The sequence below is a fragment of the Mercenaria mercenaria genome, chromosome 11, assembly GCF_021730395.1.
Source record: "Mercenaria mercenaria strain notata chromosome 11, MADL_Memer_1, whole genome shotgun sequence".
Lineage (NCBI taxonomy): Eukaryota > Metazoa > Mollusca > Bivalvia > Venerida > Veneridae > Mercenaria > Mercenaria mercenaria.
This window is the reverse complement of record NC_069371.1, coordinates 12,371,143-12,389,173: the sequence shown is the minus strand read 5'-3', so window position 1 is coordinate 12,389,173 and position 18,031 is coordinate 12,371,143. Positions and strand designations below refer to the sequence as shown.

Below are 18,031 nucleotides of genomic sequence, written 5' to 3'. Positions count from 1 at the left end.
TGCCCCATGCACAACTACTGTTGGTACTGATCACTTGTGTGAAGTTTCATTAAATTGTGTCAAGGGGATAAGGAGAGATGGTGCGCACAAGATTGCGTCTACGGACAGACAGCCAGACAGACAGACGGACGGACAGACAGACAGACAGACAACCTGAAACCAGTATACCCCCACTTACAACTTTGTTGTCGGGGGATACAAAAACTGTCATCCCTATATACCGGTAACATCTGATCAGAGACATTGAACTTTGGCATAACTGGTTCTATATTAAGAAAGGCCTATTCCTTGTCTTCATAAAAACAACTATACCCACAGGAGAATGCCAAGCCCGCCAGCTGTCAAGTGTGACCCTGGACCTAGGGACCTGGTTCTTGCGCATGACACTGTCTCATAATGGTAAACATTCATGCCTAGTTACATCAAAATCCCACCACGTATGAAGAAGAAAATGCTCCTGACAAACTTCAATTTGACCTTTGACCTCCAACTGTGACCTTGACCTTTGAGATAGGAACATGTGGTTGCACATGACATGGCTACTCATTGAGGTAAACATTCATGCCAAATATAAACAAGATTGGTTCATGCATGTCAAAGTTATGGCCTGGACAAAATCGGACAGACGCATGAATGAACGCACGCACATACACCCAAAATGGCGACTATTTGAGCTAACAGCAAGCTGCTCGAAAAAAAAATCTGTTACACATTTAGTGGACTGAGAGCGCTTAGTACTAGGGCTGTCAAAATGAATTGTGGTGACTACACTGAAATTCTATTATCACCTGAACTTGCAACAAGCAATCCAAAATCTGATATTTTACCCCTTCACAATCAGATGAACAGTTTTCCCAACAACTTCTGCACTTCTGCCGGCTTTACGACTCATTTAACATAATACTTGGCTTTTACTTACCAATTCAATTGTTTTTCATTCATTTTCTATTTCCTGCAATTTTTTTTTTATTGAATAAGTTTTGATTTCAATCCCAATGTTTTTCCTGTACATACCAGAAATGGCTCCTTTCATCAGTTTAACAAACATCTGAACGTTCGCAGCATGCTTGGCATCAGCCGCCCCTTTCGTATGTCTTATATTTGCCCAATGAGAATGTCCAGCCATTGTACGATGTGACACTAAATACAAGTAGTGTTTGTTATGCTGACATGGACTCACAGGCATAGAGTCTGTTCTAGGAGCATTGTAGCCTGAATTATATATGCTGAACAAAGCCTGTCTTTTCGCATGAGTTGAGAACTTTAGGTTTGCAGCTGGTAAAATCTTTCCTGCCTGCCAGATACTACATCTGAACAAGGTATGCTTGATTAGGTCAACACTTCTCATCTTTCAAATACCTGAAAAACAACAATGTAAGAATTTAGACATTACATAATGTTATCCCTTACCCTGCTAAATTTCTAAAATGAACTTGTCCATTTTTCAATTTGGACAGTATCACAAACTGGTCAAAAGGGAGCATACCAAAAGAATACTAACTAAGTCTTAATGGTGAACAGTGCAGATCAACATCAAGGCTGATCTTGATCTGCACTGGTCACAAAGGCAGAATCAGTTGTGTTCAGCATGTTATAATGTTATCCTGTCATATTTCAGTTTATTGCAACACTTTAAATAATCAACCATAAGATTAGTTATTGATGCCATTGAGACAAGAATGATAATGAAATGAAAAGTATTTTTATAATTTATATACAGTCCGTGTCTGATAACTTCGGAGTGACTTTTTAAAATATAAATTTGTGTTAATATAAATAAGTGTACTGGAAAGTTTTAACTGATCACATGTAAGTATATATACTTTGATACTGCACTGTATGCAAACTAATTCCATGTAAGTATACACGGCTGCCCTAAGCACCCTTGATATCTACAATGAAATAATCGATATGAATAATCAGCCTAAGGTCAACCATCGTGGTCAAGTTGCGACTACTATATCACTGCCCATAAGTGCAGTTCTTTGTTAAAAAGTTGAAAAAAGAAATCTCCAAAGCCATAAAAACATTAAGGGTTGGGCCAAAAGTTTAGGGTATTCAGAAACAAACTATTTTTTTATGCTTTATATCATATGACTTCTTGTACTTTGATAGTAAATATAGGATCTATCTTATGACTGACAAAAGGATGATCAGACAAATGAAATAAATAAAATGATCTGTGTTGGCTATAGATTGTTTCCTTTGTCCAAGGTTTCATGAAGACTTCTTATAATTTAACGCTGTGACAGAATCCATCATTGCCCATATGAAAGCCCTGTCACTTTTTATGCCCCCACTTTTGGGGGGTGGGGGATATAGATTTGCCCTTGTCTCCGTCCATCCTTCCGAGAATGTTGTGTCGCGCCTAGCTCCAAAAGAATTTGACGTAGAGTCACAAAACTTTACAGGAATGTTGGTCAGCATGTGTAGTTGTGCACCTGGGGTTTCGCGTCTGGATTCATTTAGTTGTGTAAGAGTTATGGCCCCTGACTTTGTAAAAATTAGTCATTTTAGTGTTGTGTCATGCCTAGCTCTGGAAGTATTTGATGTACAGTCACAAAACTTTACAGGAATGTTGATCAGCATGTGTAGTTGTGCACCTGGGGTTTCACATCCAGATTCATTCAGTCGTGTAGGAGTTATAGCCCCTGACTTTGTAAAAATTGGTCATTTTAATGTTGTGTCGCATGTAACTCCAAAAAGTATTTGACCTAGCAGGGCTAGACACTAATCATTTTGGGCCATTGGTCTGAAGAGCAGTTTCCACTAAATTTTTAAATGAAACAGTTACTGGTCCTCTAAATATTTCACTGGTACTTGTTGCTTTTCGCTGGCCTTGGACCAGTGGACCAGTGTTAGTGTCGAGCCCTGCCTAGAGTCACCAAAGTTTACAGGAATATTGGTCAGCATGTGCAGTTGTGCACCTGGGGTTTTCCGACCGGATTCATTCAGTTATGTAGGAGTTACGGCCCCTGACTGTGTTAAAAATTGGTCATTTTAATGTTGTGTCGCGCATAGCCCCAAAAGTATTTGACCCAGAGTCATCAAAGTTTACAGGAATGTTGGTCAGCATGTGTAGTTGAGCACTTGGGGTTTCGCGTTCGGATTCATTCAGTTGTGTAGGAGTTATGGCCCCCGACTTTGTAAAAATTGGTCATTTTAGTGTTGTGTCACGCCTAGCTCTGAAAGTATTTGATGTAGAGTCACAAAACTCTACAGGAATGTTGGTCAGCATGTGCAGTTGTGCACCTGGGGTTTTGCGTCCGGATTCATTCAGTATTTTAGGAGTTATGGCCCCTGTTCTTTGTCATGTAGTGGGGGCATCTGTGTCCCATGGACACATTTCTAGTTTCATTTAATATGTCCTATAAACCCAATTTTTATTTTTTTGTTATTTATAATAAATGAGTTGTGATAATGTCTTACTCTGATCACCACTGCAAAGATGGTAATATCAAATATAAAGATTATAGCAAAAAAATTGAAAACTATCATTAATGATGATTAATTTCATTGTCTCTCTGACAGTTTTTCACAAAATCACCTTTTTCCACATTATTATTTCAACAAACATTTTAGAAAAAATTACAAATAAAATCTTCCAATTACAGATTTTTTTAATTTAGCAAATAAGTCTATCTGAATTTTATCCATTTTGTAATGCAAAATAAGACTATGTGCACTTGGACCTATAGTAATGCTGAGTGTAGATAGACCGGTTTGCTGATAATCACTTAGAAGTGAAAAAATTCTTATTTAAAATTACTATGATTAGATTTATTACAAGATAAAACAACCAACTTTGTTAAACTTTCATAAAAGAAATCCACAAACTACTATGCTGTTGAAGTAGTTTTAGTCTGCACTCAGGAGGCATACCTTGTTGATAGTGGCTCAACTAACATTCAAAGAATTGATGGAAGTATGGGGTCAAAATAGTACCGAAGATTTTCAGACAGAAGAAGAAAAATAGATAAGACAAAATCATGTACCTGTATTTGCAGATCTGGGTAGGTCTTGCACTTTATTATATAAATTCTGTAAAATACTCAGCTTGTATTTCACAATTAAATACGAACAGGCAGAACAAAAGTCCATATATTAATGTGCCCTTTAAATTCTGTATTATACCTTTGGTATTGTATGCAGTCGGACTACTTTCATTAATATGCATGACCTGACACAGTTCTATAAAAAGCACACATAAAAACTCCACTTAGTTCCATTTTTATATAGATAAATATTGAAGAATCTGTTAAACATGTTAAATAACCAAACAACAAACAAAAAGATAGAGGTATATAATAAAAGGGTCATTATAACAGTAGCTAGATCTGGGATTTTGTATTTGGCTCTCGTGGATTTTGCAAGGTCGGATCACACTTGGCACATACACGCCACATGAGATCAAACCTAGCAAAATCCACACAAGCCGAATACAGCATCCCAGATCAAGCTACTGTTATAATAACCCTATTAAAGGCAATGCGTGCCCATGATGGTAAGCAAGTGTTCAAAGTTTCAAAGCCATGACTATCAAACAGTTAAGATGAAATATGGAATGGTATGCCAAACTTAACTAACTTCTACGTCTGTAAGACAGCGCGCTCCACTATTCGGCGATTTGATAGTAAAATGAACTTATGTCTCAATATGAAGAAAAGAAGATACACCAAGATATAACAGGACCCTACTACTCAGAGGCGTTAAACGTCAAGTATGGAAGGGGTACTGATGATGATGGTAAAGATAATTATACTTTGAGTTTCAAGTCGTTACCTTATATAATACCAAAGTTTTGTCAAAAAAATTAAGTATGAAAGAGGCATAATTTGGTCAAAAATACAAATCAGAGTTATGGGCATTATTACCACACATGCAGATGATGATGATAAAGATACATTTTAAGTTTCAAGTCATTATCTTATATTGTACAAAAGTTATATCGAGAAAGCAAAGATTGCCAAAAAACTTTTAAGTATGAAAGGGGCATCATTCTGTCAAAATTACAATTAGAGTTATGGAAATTGTAAATACACATGCACAGGATGATTATAAAGAACTGTTTTTAATTTCAAATCATTATCTTTTAAAGTACCAAAGACATGTCTATAAACAAAGGTTTCAACAACAGCTGTCAGATGACAGCGCGCTCGGCTATTCTCAGTGCTTGATAGTATAATATAAGCTATGAGTAAAACTTTAACATTACAATAAGCATATTTTAAGTCGCAAAGGGGCCATAATTCAGTCAAAATGCTTGATAGAGTGGCCTCCTCCTTTTTACAGACTGGGGTCATGATGGTAAACAAGTATGCAAAATATGAAAGCAATATCTCAATGGACTTTGAAAATATTTGGGGTGGTACGCAAACTTTAACATTAATTACAATAAGCATATTCTAAGTTGAAAAGGGGCCATAACCTGGCAGTCTTTTTTACATATTTCATATTTTAGGAAACCAAGTCGTCTGTTCTCGCAAACGTAAATTCATTTAATAAATATCGTACACATTTAAGCACCCGACAATATGTCAGTTTAATAATTAGGCAAAATACAAAATTTCGTGGTTCCGGGTGCTTGGATGTGTACAACATTTTCTGACTGATTTTTTGGTGCGTAATATATTTCAATGTAAACATTTTTCCCAAGATTTAAATACAAGGTCAGGGGTTCATAAACTATGCATCAAAAAGAAATGCTCCAGACAAAGTCATTCTTGTACTTGACTTTTGGCCTCTAAGTGTGACTTTGACCTTAGATCTAGGGACCTGGTTCTTGCACATGACACTCCGTCTCATGGTGGTGAACATTTGTGCCAAGTTACATCAAAATCCCTCCATGCATGAAGAAGAAATGCTCCTGACAAAGTTGTTCTCCTTGTATCCTTTGACCTCTAAGTGTGACCTTGACCTTAAACCTAGGGACCTGGTTCTTGCACTTGACACTCCATCTCATGATGGTGAACTATTGTGCCAAGTTACATTAAAATCCCTCCATGCATGAAGAAGAAATGCTCCAGTAAAAGTCATTTTTGAATTTGACCTTTGACCTGTAAGTGTGACCTTGATCTTTGAGATAGGAACCTGGGGTTTGCGCACGACACTCCACCTCACTGAGGTTAACATTCATGCCAAATATAAACAAGATTGCTCCATGCATGTCAAAGTTATGGTCCGGACAAACAAATCTGGACAGACACACGGACGCACACACGTACGCACATTCACCGGACAGCCATTTGGATAACTATGTCTTCGCTTCCGCAAGCGGGCTCTACAAAAATCAGTTTAAATCACCAGAAAAGTCGTAGTTTTGGATATTATTTAATAAATTTTAAGTAAATCAATGTGGAATTGAATCCCCATGAAAGTTTTATTTGAATTTATGGCCAATTTCTGAAATAAAAATCATTGGCATTTTAACCGAGATCATGTCGAGCGTTGGCAGCGATGAAAATTTCATCAGAAGTTACTTCAACTATTTTGGTCTTTCGAGTGTTTGACACAAGTGGGAATATTGCCCATATGAAAAAATTATCTCAATATTTCCTAGGATCGTGTCAACTGGTTGACTAGTGCAATTCTTGCAATTATGTGTTCTTGAATAAATACTAAGCTTTATTCTACATTCCTTGCTGTCCCTCTAAAAGACAGTGACCATTGAAGGTTATAACAATGTTCCTTAACATCCGTTTCTTGGACAAGTGGTATAGCTCCGTCCTAGGCCCCCTTCTATTCTTACTCTACATTAATGACCTGCCTGAAAATCTGATTTCACAGGTTTGTTTATTCGCCGATGACACTGCTGTCTATTTAACTGTAAATAGTTCTGTCCAAGAAAACATCCTTCAGCAAGACTTAAATAGGTTAAAGCTATGGGAAAGTAAGTGGGACATGGAGTTCAACCCCTCAAAATGCACTGTTATGAACATAACAAGGTCAAAAAACCTTTTTAAATCAAAGTACACACTCCATGGCCAAGTCTTGGAAACAGTTCCTGATGCAAAGTACCTTGAGGTCACTATATCCTCAGATCTTAATTGGAATAAACACATCAATTTAGTCACGTCCAAAGCTACCCGAACACTTAACTCCATCAAGCGAAATATCCCATGCAAGAACCCAAAAGTTAGAGAAGTAGCTTATAAAGCCCTAGTCAGGCCACAGCTAGCATATGCTAGTAGCTGAGTTTGGAACCCCTACACCCAACAAAACATCAACCAGATCGAAATGATTCAGCGGAGGGCAGCGCGATGGGATAATCATGACTACTCCCCTTACAGCAGTGTCATAAACATGCTATGTTAGCTGAGATGGCATACCCTTGAAGATAGGAGATCTGATTCACGCTTCCTTATGTTGTACAAGGTAGTGAATGGTTTAGTTGCTGTGCCACTCCCTCCCTATGTCAGCCCCCCATCCCGTCTAACAAGACATATATGCATCCCCACTCCTATACTCAGATCCTCACTCCCTGTAATTACTATAAGTACTCTTTCTTTCCAGCCACCACAGTGCTTTGGAATTCCCTTCCAGTACAACTTGTGCAGAATACAGGCTGACTCAGACCATGGCTGATTCCGACCAAATTTACTTGGCTTATTCGGCCCAAATGTCTATGTTTTCCTGACACTGATGTCATGAGTAAAAATAAAATTTATGAGTATTAAGTTTAATGTCTGATGCAAACAATAATTAAAGTCCTTATCTAAATGCATAAATGATGCATTTTAGTTTGTCAAAACTTCTTGCCCGCTTGTACGGTGTATATTTTATGTCCTTTCTTCAAGTTAAACCTCAATATAAGCTATAATCAACATTATTTTCTGAAAATTGCTGAACCATCCTAAATTCATGGTCATTATTGACTGTTAATTAAAAGTTTGAGGTCTGAATCAGCCAAAATATATGGTCATTATCTACGTTTATTCAAAGTATGTGGTCCGAATCAGCCAAAAAATTTGGTCCGAATCAGCCATGGTCCGAATCAGCCACGGTCCGAATCAGCCTGTTTCCCTTGTGCAAGCCCCCACCCTGAATCAGTTTAAGCAGGGTGTGACCGAAGTTGCACACAATGCTTAACATGATAGAGCTGTTTTTAAACTGCTTTTATCTGTAAATCCTTCTTGTTTTTAACACTATCAACTAGCAACCACACCTTAATTTTTAAAATTTCTTTATCTTTGTTGGAAATCATTCTATTGTAAAGATCTCTTGGAGAGATTTTCAGAACTGTTTTTCTTTTTTAGATATCTCAAAAAATAAAAAAGTTATGGCAATTTATTTACCCTAATTTTACGCAAATTTTAAGAATTTTTTCACTATATAATTACTATATTTCGTGCCGCGACGATGGCACCGAATAACGGAATCAGAGTGTTAAGAATTTAGAAAAAATGCCATATCTTTTTTGTTATTTGAGATATCTTAATGAAATTTGGAACACACATAGATCTTGAAGTGCTGCATTTGACTAAGTATTTAACATTCAAATAGAACTGTAATGAAGAAATAATCACAAAATGCATGTTCAGTTGAATTTAATATCTTTTTTTTTAGAATATCATTTCATCGCATCTCATACAGTCAGGGATAAAACCAGTTTTTAAAACAAAAGCCAGATCAACAGTTTGTATGTCCTCTCTTGAAGGCCACATGAAATGACCAATCTTCCTTGTTGGAGTCATGAATTTAACAACTAGCATTTGTTCCGACTTAACACCAGTCACAATACCAGGATACCAAGCATCCTGGTAGGCAACTGCCACAACAAGGCACATAGTCATTTTCTTTGATATTTACAGGAGGGGATATATCTTGTAAGTCACTGTCTTTGTTTGGGGGATTAATTTTGGGTTTCTTACTACGGGAATTTTCGCTGGCAACTTTGCGTTTTTTATTTTTGGGGACAGGTTCCTTTGTCATTTCATCATGGATTTCTCGAAGAACACTGTTATCATGTTCTCTATGTTTCACACGCAGTTCCTTTCCTCCCTTTCTAGAAGATTTCATTAGCAGTTTCAGTTTTTCCTCTGGCATTTTCTCGAGCCAATTCATCATAGGCTCCCTATTTCGTTTCAGTAATTGCACAGAGGAGTGGTGGTGAAATGAAGCATTAGGTCTCCGCTTTTGACTGCTATCCAAGTCACCGAAATGATGCTCACAACCTAGGTTGGTCACATGGGCATAACTAGTGCGTTTCATTTCCTCGACAGTAGGAGTTTTATGGAATGAACCGCCAGGGAGAAAGTCAACTAATTGTTTTTCCACAGTCCTTTTCATTGCTTTGGCTACTAGGGAAACTGAAGTGAACAGGATATCACGAAACTCATTTTCAGGTATCTGACTCAATGGTTCTGCAAAGATCTTACCATGATGAATGTCTCTAATTTTATGATTGTCTTCACAACTCCAGTGTTCATTTAATTTAAGGATTGTTGTCGGGTCATTGCAACAAAGATCAAGGTAATCCTGAAGCTCTGTAATCTCCGTGTAAAGTTGTACATATGGAACGCAACTACTTGTGACCAAGTTCCAGTAAGGACCAGTAATTTTCAAGTAGAACAGGCCAAGGCATTGTATAATGGTCATTATTGGCAAGGACTGAAGGTCTGCAAGTACTGACTTTAATTTCAAATTGGGAGTTTTCACAGTCTTTAGAACTTCAATGAAGTCTTGTCTGTGCAGGAAAACCTCTGCTGCTGTCTGGAACAGTGCGTTAAACCGGTTGTCTTTGTAGTTGCCTACCGTTGACTTTATACCTTTAGCTGCACAGTGCGCTTCCCAAAGGTCACGTACCCCATGGTGGTCTCCGGAAGGTCCAAACACATCAGAAACTGTTCGCAATGTTCTTTCGACAGCTGTTCCTTTTGTATTCCAAAACTTGAATACAGAAAGTCCATCACGGCCAAGTTTACCATCTGTTGATGCTAGTGTTGTCTCATACTCTTTCAAATCCATGCAAACGTATCTGTGGAAACCTAACAACACATGCGCTATGCAATGGAAATGGAGAACCTGATGCTTTTCTTCATCATCACAGTGTTTCAAGACATCATCGCGCCATTCATCGAGGAGTCGATCAGCTTTCTTCTCAATGCTAGCACGATCACTCATCGTAAATGCAAGCTTTTCTAGGGAAGATTTTACATATGACTCGATGTCAATTCTGTCATCAATATTTGAATTCAAATTGGCTAACTCGGTGATATGGTCTTTTGTTATATCATTAATAGTGTCAGCAGTTTCATGGGCAACACGACGGAATCCGAGACTCATGACATCACCGGAGGCAAGTGTTATTGAAGTGTCCATGATTTTGATTTTTCGTCGGGTTGTACCATCCCTGTTCAAACCCCAATTATTTGTTTCTGCAAGCTCTTGAGAAATATATGCCTTGGCAATATAATGTCCCTGATCTACAATTCTTTGCACAGTAGTACTGGATGGTAAATCTTCATTACTAATTCTGCTGCCGAATAAATGCTTTGCTACAGCTACAATTACGCTCGGTACTTTTGCGCACGCTACTTCTAGGCCGCTCAACTCTATAACACACATGCGAACATTATCTGAAAATGTTCCATCGTTGTTTCTTGTTTGACAAAAGTTCTCTTTAATTTGTTCCATCAACATATTGTTAGTAACTTCAAGGTCCCGAATTTTGACGTCTGTACTCTTTAGAAGACTTTTTAAATGTTGAAGCGGAGTGTCCTGAACCGAGCCATCCCTTACGGAATGGTCAAAAAGCTGCGAACATGCCGCGAACATGCTGCAAACATGCCGCGAACATACCTATTCGCAGGAAGTATTCACGGGATATTCACTGCTACTGTGATCATGCCGCGATTGGTTTGATACTCGTTCGCGGGATATTCGCAGGAAGACCAATGATCGCGGCATGTTCGCGAGAAGAACTTAGAAGATTATAATATTTTGGTAAACTGTTACTGAAGAGCTTTTATAAGAGCAGGTAATTGTAGATCAATTAATTTGTAACATTATCTGTAAGGTCACAGTATGAGTCTGATAAGTTAATTACAACCAGATATTCTGGACATGTTTAGAAGGAAATCTGTGTGCATTACAGACAGTTTTCATAAGTGATTCTTAGAGGCTGATAGGAATATATACTTTTTTGTGGTAAGTCAGAAAATTTATGTTTAATATCTATACTTATATATCTCAGTAAACATAAGGAATTTTAAAAATGAAATAGATATGCTTAACCTTTTGCAGAGCTGTATCAGGTTATCTAAAAAGAAATAAAAAACTAGCTATTTTGACAATTTCTAAGCTTCATAAGTCTGATAATTAACATGTAAAACAATGACAGATTTGTAGTGGTACATATAACTTATAAGTAATGTGAAGGGCTTCTGCGCATGCGTCGGGCAGTCACCGTCTTTTTCTTCCGGCACAACAAACTAAATTTTTTACTTCTTTTCAGGGCCCAAATCACTCTCTCTCCTTGGTAAACAGGTAAAACAGTGCCCAATTAATCGCCAAATATAACATACCTACTAATTTACATCGTTCTGTTAGTCTTAGGAATTCTGTGGAATCTTAGGTAGTACTTCCGGTTGTAACATTTTTTTTTTTTCAGTCACTTCCGGTTTATCCGAGTAATACTCAATTCGGGTAAACAATTAGTTTTGAGGACTTTCCAGGGTATAACATCGGGTTGTCTTTAATTATAGACACCGTGTCTGCTTTTATACAGTTCCTGCAGTACTGTTTACCCACTGACTGATCCAGGTAACTTCCACTGAACCAAACATGAGACTTTTTATAACCCTCATGTTCTTATTCATAATCATTCTTGGTTTTAGGTTAACAGCACAGTACCAGATCCCAGACTTGGTCAGCACCAGCAATATTACAGGTTTGTCAATGAGAGTCCAAACCAAGAATGCCATTGTCAACCACGCCATTAGGTCTGTTAAGGGCAGGAGTAGGCCTGTCCTAGGTAAAACGACCCTGTTATTTTTACACTGCTTGTTGGTCTGTCAGTGCCCAGATATTGAACTAAATCCTGGACCCAGTACTTCCAAATCGCAATACTTATGTGGTCACTGTGAAGAGGAAGTCACTTGGACCCAGAAGGGCATTCTGTGCGACACCTGTGAACAATGGTACCACACAGACTGTCAAGGTATCAAGGTTTGCCTGGCACTGTCAATACTGTGGACAGGCGAACTATTCCTACTCCCTAATTGAATCCCTTGACTCCCTTAATGATAGTAACAAATACTCCCAATTAGATTATAGTTCTACCATTTTAGATGCGAGTCACCGACCAGATCGGTCAGTCAGGTCACTCTCAGATACCCCAAATTTCAAACCCTCCCCAAAAGATACTTCTACTCCCAAAACAAAGGTCAAAAAACCCTCCAAAGTCAAACATGACAAAAGCGAGAGGATAACCATTCTTAATATTAACTGTAGGTCCATAAAAAATAAAATCCCAGATCTCCATCAATTAATACAACAGGTCAAACCAGATATCATCTCTTGTACGGAAACCTGGTTGAAACCAGATATCCAAACCTCTGAAATCTTCCCCAAGGACCTAAACTCTAGGTTTTCAGGGATGATAGAACCTCAGGCCAGGGAGGAGGTGTTCTTACTGCAATCTCCAAACACCTCATTTCTCAAGAACAACCTGAACTGAAAACCAACTGCAACCCCCCTGTCCTGGGCGAAAATTACTATCAAAGGGGCCAAGGATATATACATTGGCACATACTATAAGCCCCACGAAAATGATGAGGGCTCCTCACAGAGTTATGGTCATCCCTTTCTAAAGTACCCCAAGACAGTACAATTTGGTTACTCGGTGACTTCAATCTACCTGATATAGATTGGTCATCTGAGGCCCCCAAGTCCAAATGCAGATTCAAGGAAATGTATGAGGACTTCATTGATATGATAAATTCCTTTAATCTACAGCAAATGGTCAAGATCCCAACCAGAAATGAGAATATTCTGGACCTGTTCCTCACTAACTTCCCTTCCCTAGTTCAATGTACTAAAACAATCCCTTGTCTAGGTAAATCTGACCACGACATTGTCTTCCATGAAATCAATATAAAGATAGGCCATCCCATCCAGCCCAAAAGGTCAATAAAATGCTTTAACAAAGCAAATTGGGATGATTTCAAAAGGGACCTATCAGAGTTTGGAAAGAAATTCGCTGATTCTGACCACTCTGACCCCGCCTCAGATTGGAATCTGTTCAAAGATGAACTAAATCGACTTAGTTCTCTACACATTCCAACTAAAACTACTAAGACACGCTGCGACCTCCCATGGTTAACTCCCAAGATCTTTAGGCAAATCCGCAAGCGTGATAAAATGTACACTAAATTGAGGAAATCCAACCAATCCCCATGTAAAAGTAACACCTTCAAAGCCCTTAAATATAGCATCCAAAAACAGCTAAGGAACTCATACTGGTCTTACCTAGAATCAGTCATATTCATGGACGATTCACAACCAGGTAAAAATAAGAAATTCTATTCCTTCATAAAACATAAGAAAACAGAAAATTGTGGTGTAGCACCTCTTAAGCATGAGGGTCTAACATATACTGACCCTGCCACCAAGGCCAATATACTAAATAGGCAATTTAAGTCGGTCTTCTCAAAACCACAACCACTCAGTTTGAAGCAACTCTGCAAAAAAGTTACTACAAACACGTCAGCACCCAACATGCCCATGATCTCCATTACAGAAGAGGGTGTTGATAAACTCCTGCAGGGGCTCTCTCCAAACAAAGCCTCTGGCCCAGATGAACTCTCACCAAGAGTTCTAAAAGAGCTACACCACAAGATAGCGCCCATCCTTACAATTATATTTAGGTCATCCCTGGAAACTGGCTGTGTCCCGCCAGATTGGAGAAGTGCAGTTGTCGCCCCTGTTTATAAGAAAGGCCCGAAATCCAAGGCCAGTAACTACAGGCCAATATCTCTCACCTGCATAGCTTCCAAATTATTGGAACACATTCTAGTCTCCAACATCATGACACATTTTGACAATAATGACCTCTTAAGCCAGTACCAGCATGGCTTCAGATCTAAGCATAGCTGTGAATCACAACTGATCAGCTTTACACAAGAAGTTTACGACAACCTTGAGCAAGGTCAACAAACAGATGTAATAGTAATGGATTTTAGTAAAGCATTCGACAAGGTTGATCACAATAAATTGATATTTAAACTTAATGAGCTGGGTGTCCACCCTCTGGTATCACAGTGGATAAAGTCATTTCTGAAGGGTCGAACCCAAAGAGTAGTTGTAGACGGCTGCACTTCTGACACCCTGCCTGTCCTGTCCAGTGTCCCTCAGGGATCCGTCCTAGGGCCCTGTCTCTTTCTGGCTTACATTAATGACCTACCAAATTCTATTAGAAGTAAGGCAAGACTGTTTGCAGATGATACCATAGTATACCTTATAGTCAATTCCTCATCTGATGCCCAAACACTACAAAAAGATTTGTATGCCCTTGAAAAGTAGGAACGGGACTGGTCAATGGAATTCAATCCAGACAAGTGTGAGGTGCTGAGAATTACTCGCAAACGAAACCCTGTCATGTTTCCTTACACCCTGCATGACAAGGAACTGAAATCTACCGATACCGCTAAATACTTAGGTGTTACACTAACTAAAGACTTAAACTGGTCTGAACATATTAATACTATTTCCTCTAAAGCAAACAACTCTCTTAAATTCATCAAAAGAAATGTTCAGACAACAAACAAAAAGGTCAAAGAGAAAGCCTATAACACCTATGTCCGTCCACAACTCGAGTATTGCTCATCCATCTGGCACCCCTGGCAAAAGTCCCTCTCATACAAAGTCGAAAAAGTGCAAAGATCAGCTGCACGGTTTATCTTTAACGACTATAACTATACAAGCAGTGTAACCCAGATGATTAACACCCTAAACCGGCAAACTTTAGAACAACGGCACATACAATCTTCTCTCATCTATTTTTACAAAATCCGAACAAATCATGTATGCGTCGACCATAACCATCTAACTCCGACCAGAAACCTGAACTACCTAATTCCACAGTCCCGTACTCAATACCACATGAATTCCTTCTTCCCCCGTACAATCAGGCTATGGAATGGCCTTCCCCAAAATGTACAGTCCAGCCCCAGCCTCAACATATTTGCTGAGCGGCTGGCCACTGTACATCTGCAGTAACTTTCTTCACTATGTTTTTAACTTAGCACCTGTAGTAATTTTTATTCTTTGCACCTAATGAGTTTTCTCATTTTTAACACTGCCCAGACAAGCGCCTTCCAGTCATAATCGTTAATGATTGTTGGAAGTATCATGTAGATGTAGATGAAAACATTGGGATGAAATGAATACATGCACTCAGACACTGTTATTGAAATGACAAGTAACAGTTAAAATTCAAGCATATATATATATTTTATCATTAAAACTTTGTTTAAAATGCTCCAAATATGATATGAAAAAGTTCAGACATTGACAATTTGAATTTGTTACAGCTTCAGTGTTCAAGTTTATTCAACAAATTTATATCCCTGATTCCTACTAATTTATTTGTTTTTGCACTTTTTTTGTACATGCTTTTTTGTACACAATTTATGTAGAGATGGTTTTCAGCTAGTTCGCGGGATGTTCGCAGCAACTAGTTCGCGGGATGATCGCAGGAAGTTCACAGCTACCTGTTCGCAGCAACTTGTTCGCGGCAAAACTAATTTGCATGTGAAAAGTGAACACCAAACGAACATCCCGCGAACTATTATACCAATTGTATCAAAAGTGTTCGCGGCATATTCGCTGGATATTCGCGGCATGATCACAGCAAGTGTTCGCGGCAAACTACAATTTTTCCGTAAGGGATCTTTTAACTTAGCTGTCAACTTTGAAGCTTTTACTTTGTAGTAGCTAGCATTCTTTTGAGCAGTAAGTTTTTCTGTTCTGCATTTTTCAACACTTCAGCATGTTCATTAGTAGTTGCTATATCAACTATTCATGCTTGCAATACACATCATGTATTACTTTTATCCTCCTATCCAATCTACTTTTAACTTCTTGTACAGGCGCGCAGCTGCACATAATACTCACAGAGAGGTGTGCTGTAGTATAAATAGATAGATAGATAGTCTTATACACTGGAACAACTGATACGGGGACTGGAAACTGGCATTTATCTTATCTTATGCTGTCGTCCTATCGAAGCGTATGCCGTAGGTTATTCTGCTATTACTCAAACACTTACGCCTTACAGTTTAACTCGTCCTTTCAGTGAAAATCTGGGAAAGCATTTGTTGAATTTTTTGTTGAAAACAAAAGTTCTGCCATGAAATTATTGCCTGCATCTGTTTTTAAATGGAAAATACCTACATTAATGTTACTTTTCGCCCTGTGAAAATGGCTAAATCTAGACTTGTCTTACCCAGAGAGAAAGATGTCGTTTTTTACATGATATTTGCCTTGTTGATTCAGAGTATTTAGAACAAAAAAATTAGGACATATTTAAATGAAAATAGCAAGTCAAAACTGTAAACTGTTGCCTGAAAATATTTGTTTATGATATTGCTCTGTTCTTCACCATTTAAATGCGTGTTAAACCTAGATGATTTTCTGCAGTTTTATCTAAAAGTTCGGAATACTAAATGTTACTTCGTTGTTGGCCTTTAAAAAAAAATTGTTATTTTAATTTAAATACACAAATGTACATTGTATTTTTCACACATCAGTTTTAAGATTAAATTTATTAAACTAATTTTTGGAGTTTAAACAACAATTTCGTTTGAAACATTCCATACGTTCAAGAAGAATGTTTGTTTCTGTATGTAGAAATCTGACATTATAAACAATAATTATAATTATTAAGAAAAGTGTCAGCTTTCTGTTATTTTCCATATTTTTTTTTATTCAAATCCAACAAAAATCGGCCCTTTGATAACGGTTTGAAGTTACGTGGTAAAATATTTCTTCAGGGAAGTGAGCTCGAGTTAATTCATAATAATTAAGCATATCACCACATGCAGTCGCATGCTGTTTTTGCTTCAGAATCCCTTTAGATCAATCTCTAATCATCTAATTATCGCCACTTAACATGTGACTGGTAAACCCTTTGAACAATAGTGTTATAGCTCCATGATTAACATGAGGTAATATGCTAATTACACGCTTATCGATAGTGGCGAAAACAAAATATCGATCGCTAACGACTGGTCAATATTTACAGTAATGGACGACAGCATAATACAGATAAATGTATTGATTTATACGGAGTTTCTACTCCCCGTATTAGACCTTCCTGTTATACATCAGCTGTATCGATACATTATTTATCCAAATATTTTCGTATCCGAACTTGCTGCTTCTCTGGCAAAACTTACATTCGATTGTGCTAAAACTAGAAACCCTATTAATTAAAATTCAACCGCATTCTCTTGTAAAAAATCTATTTAACAAAAATATTGTTAATATCACTCTACCTACTTATCAGTTATGACTTTTTGGGCAGTTTGCAAGCTCAATGTCGTGTTGTTGTTGTTGTTGTTGATCTTCTTTGAGCCGGTGTAATGAAGTATTTCGACCCCCATAGAATAACGACCCCCCGGTCATTATTCTATAGAAAATGTGACTCCTTTCCTGTAAAATATTGACTCCCCTTATAAACAAGAGCTGTCGGAGGACAGCAACGCTCGACTATTTAACAGCCTTGTCGCTTGAATGAATAAGAAAGTCGAAAAAGGGGCATAATTTAGTAAAAAAGTAAAATAGGGTTATGGAACCTGCAAAGTGCTTATCAGCTCATGACAGTGGACAAGTGTATGAAGTTTCAATCCATTCCCATTAGTGGGTACTGATATACCAGCTTACATATAAGAATTTAACCCAAAAACTCCTAAGTTGAAAAAGGGGCATAATTTTGTAAAATGCAAAGTTGAGTTATTGATCCTTTGCACTGCATGTCATATCATGACAGTGAACTAGTGTGTGAAGTTTCAATCCTTTCCCATTAGTG

General features: G+C 37.9%; 1 protein-coding gene across 2 annotated transcripts in view; it reads right to left on the bottom strand.

Moving 5' to 3' along the window:
• LOC123531531 (probable transcriptional regulatory protein TTE1135) overlaps positions 1-17,621 on the bottom strand; it is a 41,387-nt gene extending 23,766 nt beyond the window's left edge. The window contains exons 1-2 of one of the 2 annotated variants that reach the window (XM_053518573.1): positions 17,503-17,621; positions 1,015-1,359 (exon numbers count right to left, since the gene is read on the bottom strand). In XM_053518573.1, the coding sequence (XP_053374548.1) occupies positions 1,015-1,348 (334 nt within the window). In that variant the 5' untranslated portion in view covers positions 1,349-1,359; positions 17,503-17,621. Of the gene's footprint in view, positions 1-1,014; positions 1,360-17,498 lie in introns of both variants that reach the window. The other variant, XM_053518574.1, reaches the window with a different exon arrangement.
• Between the last annotated feature and the right edge of the window lie 410 nt (positions 17,622-18,031).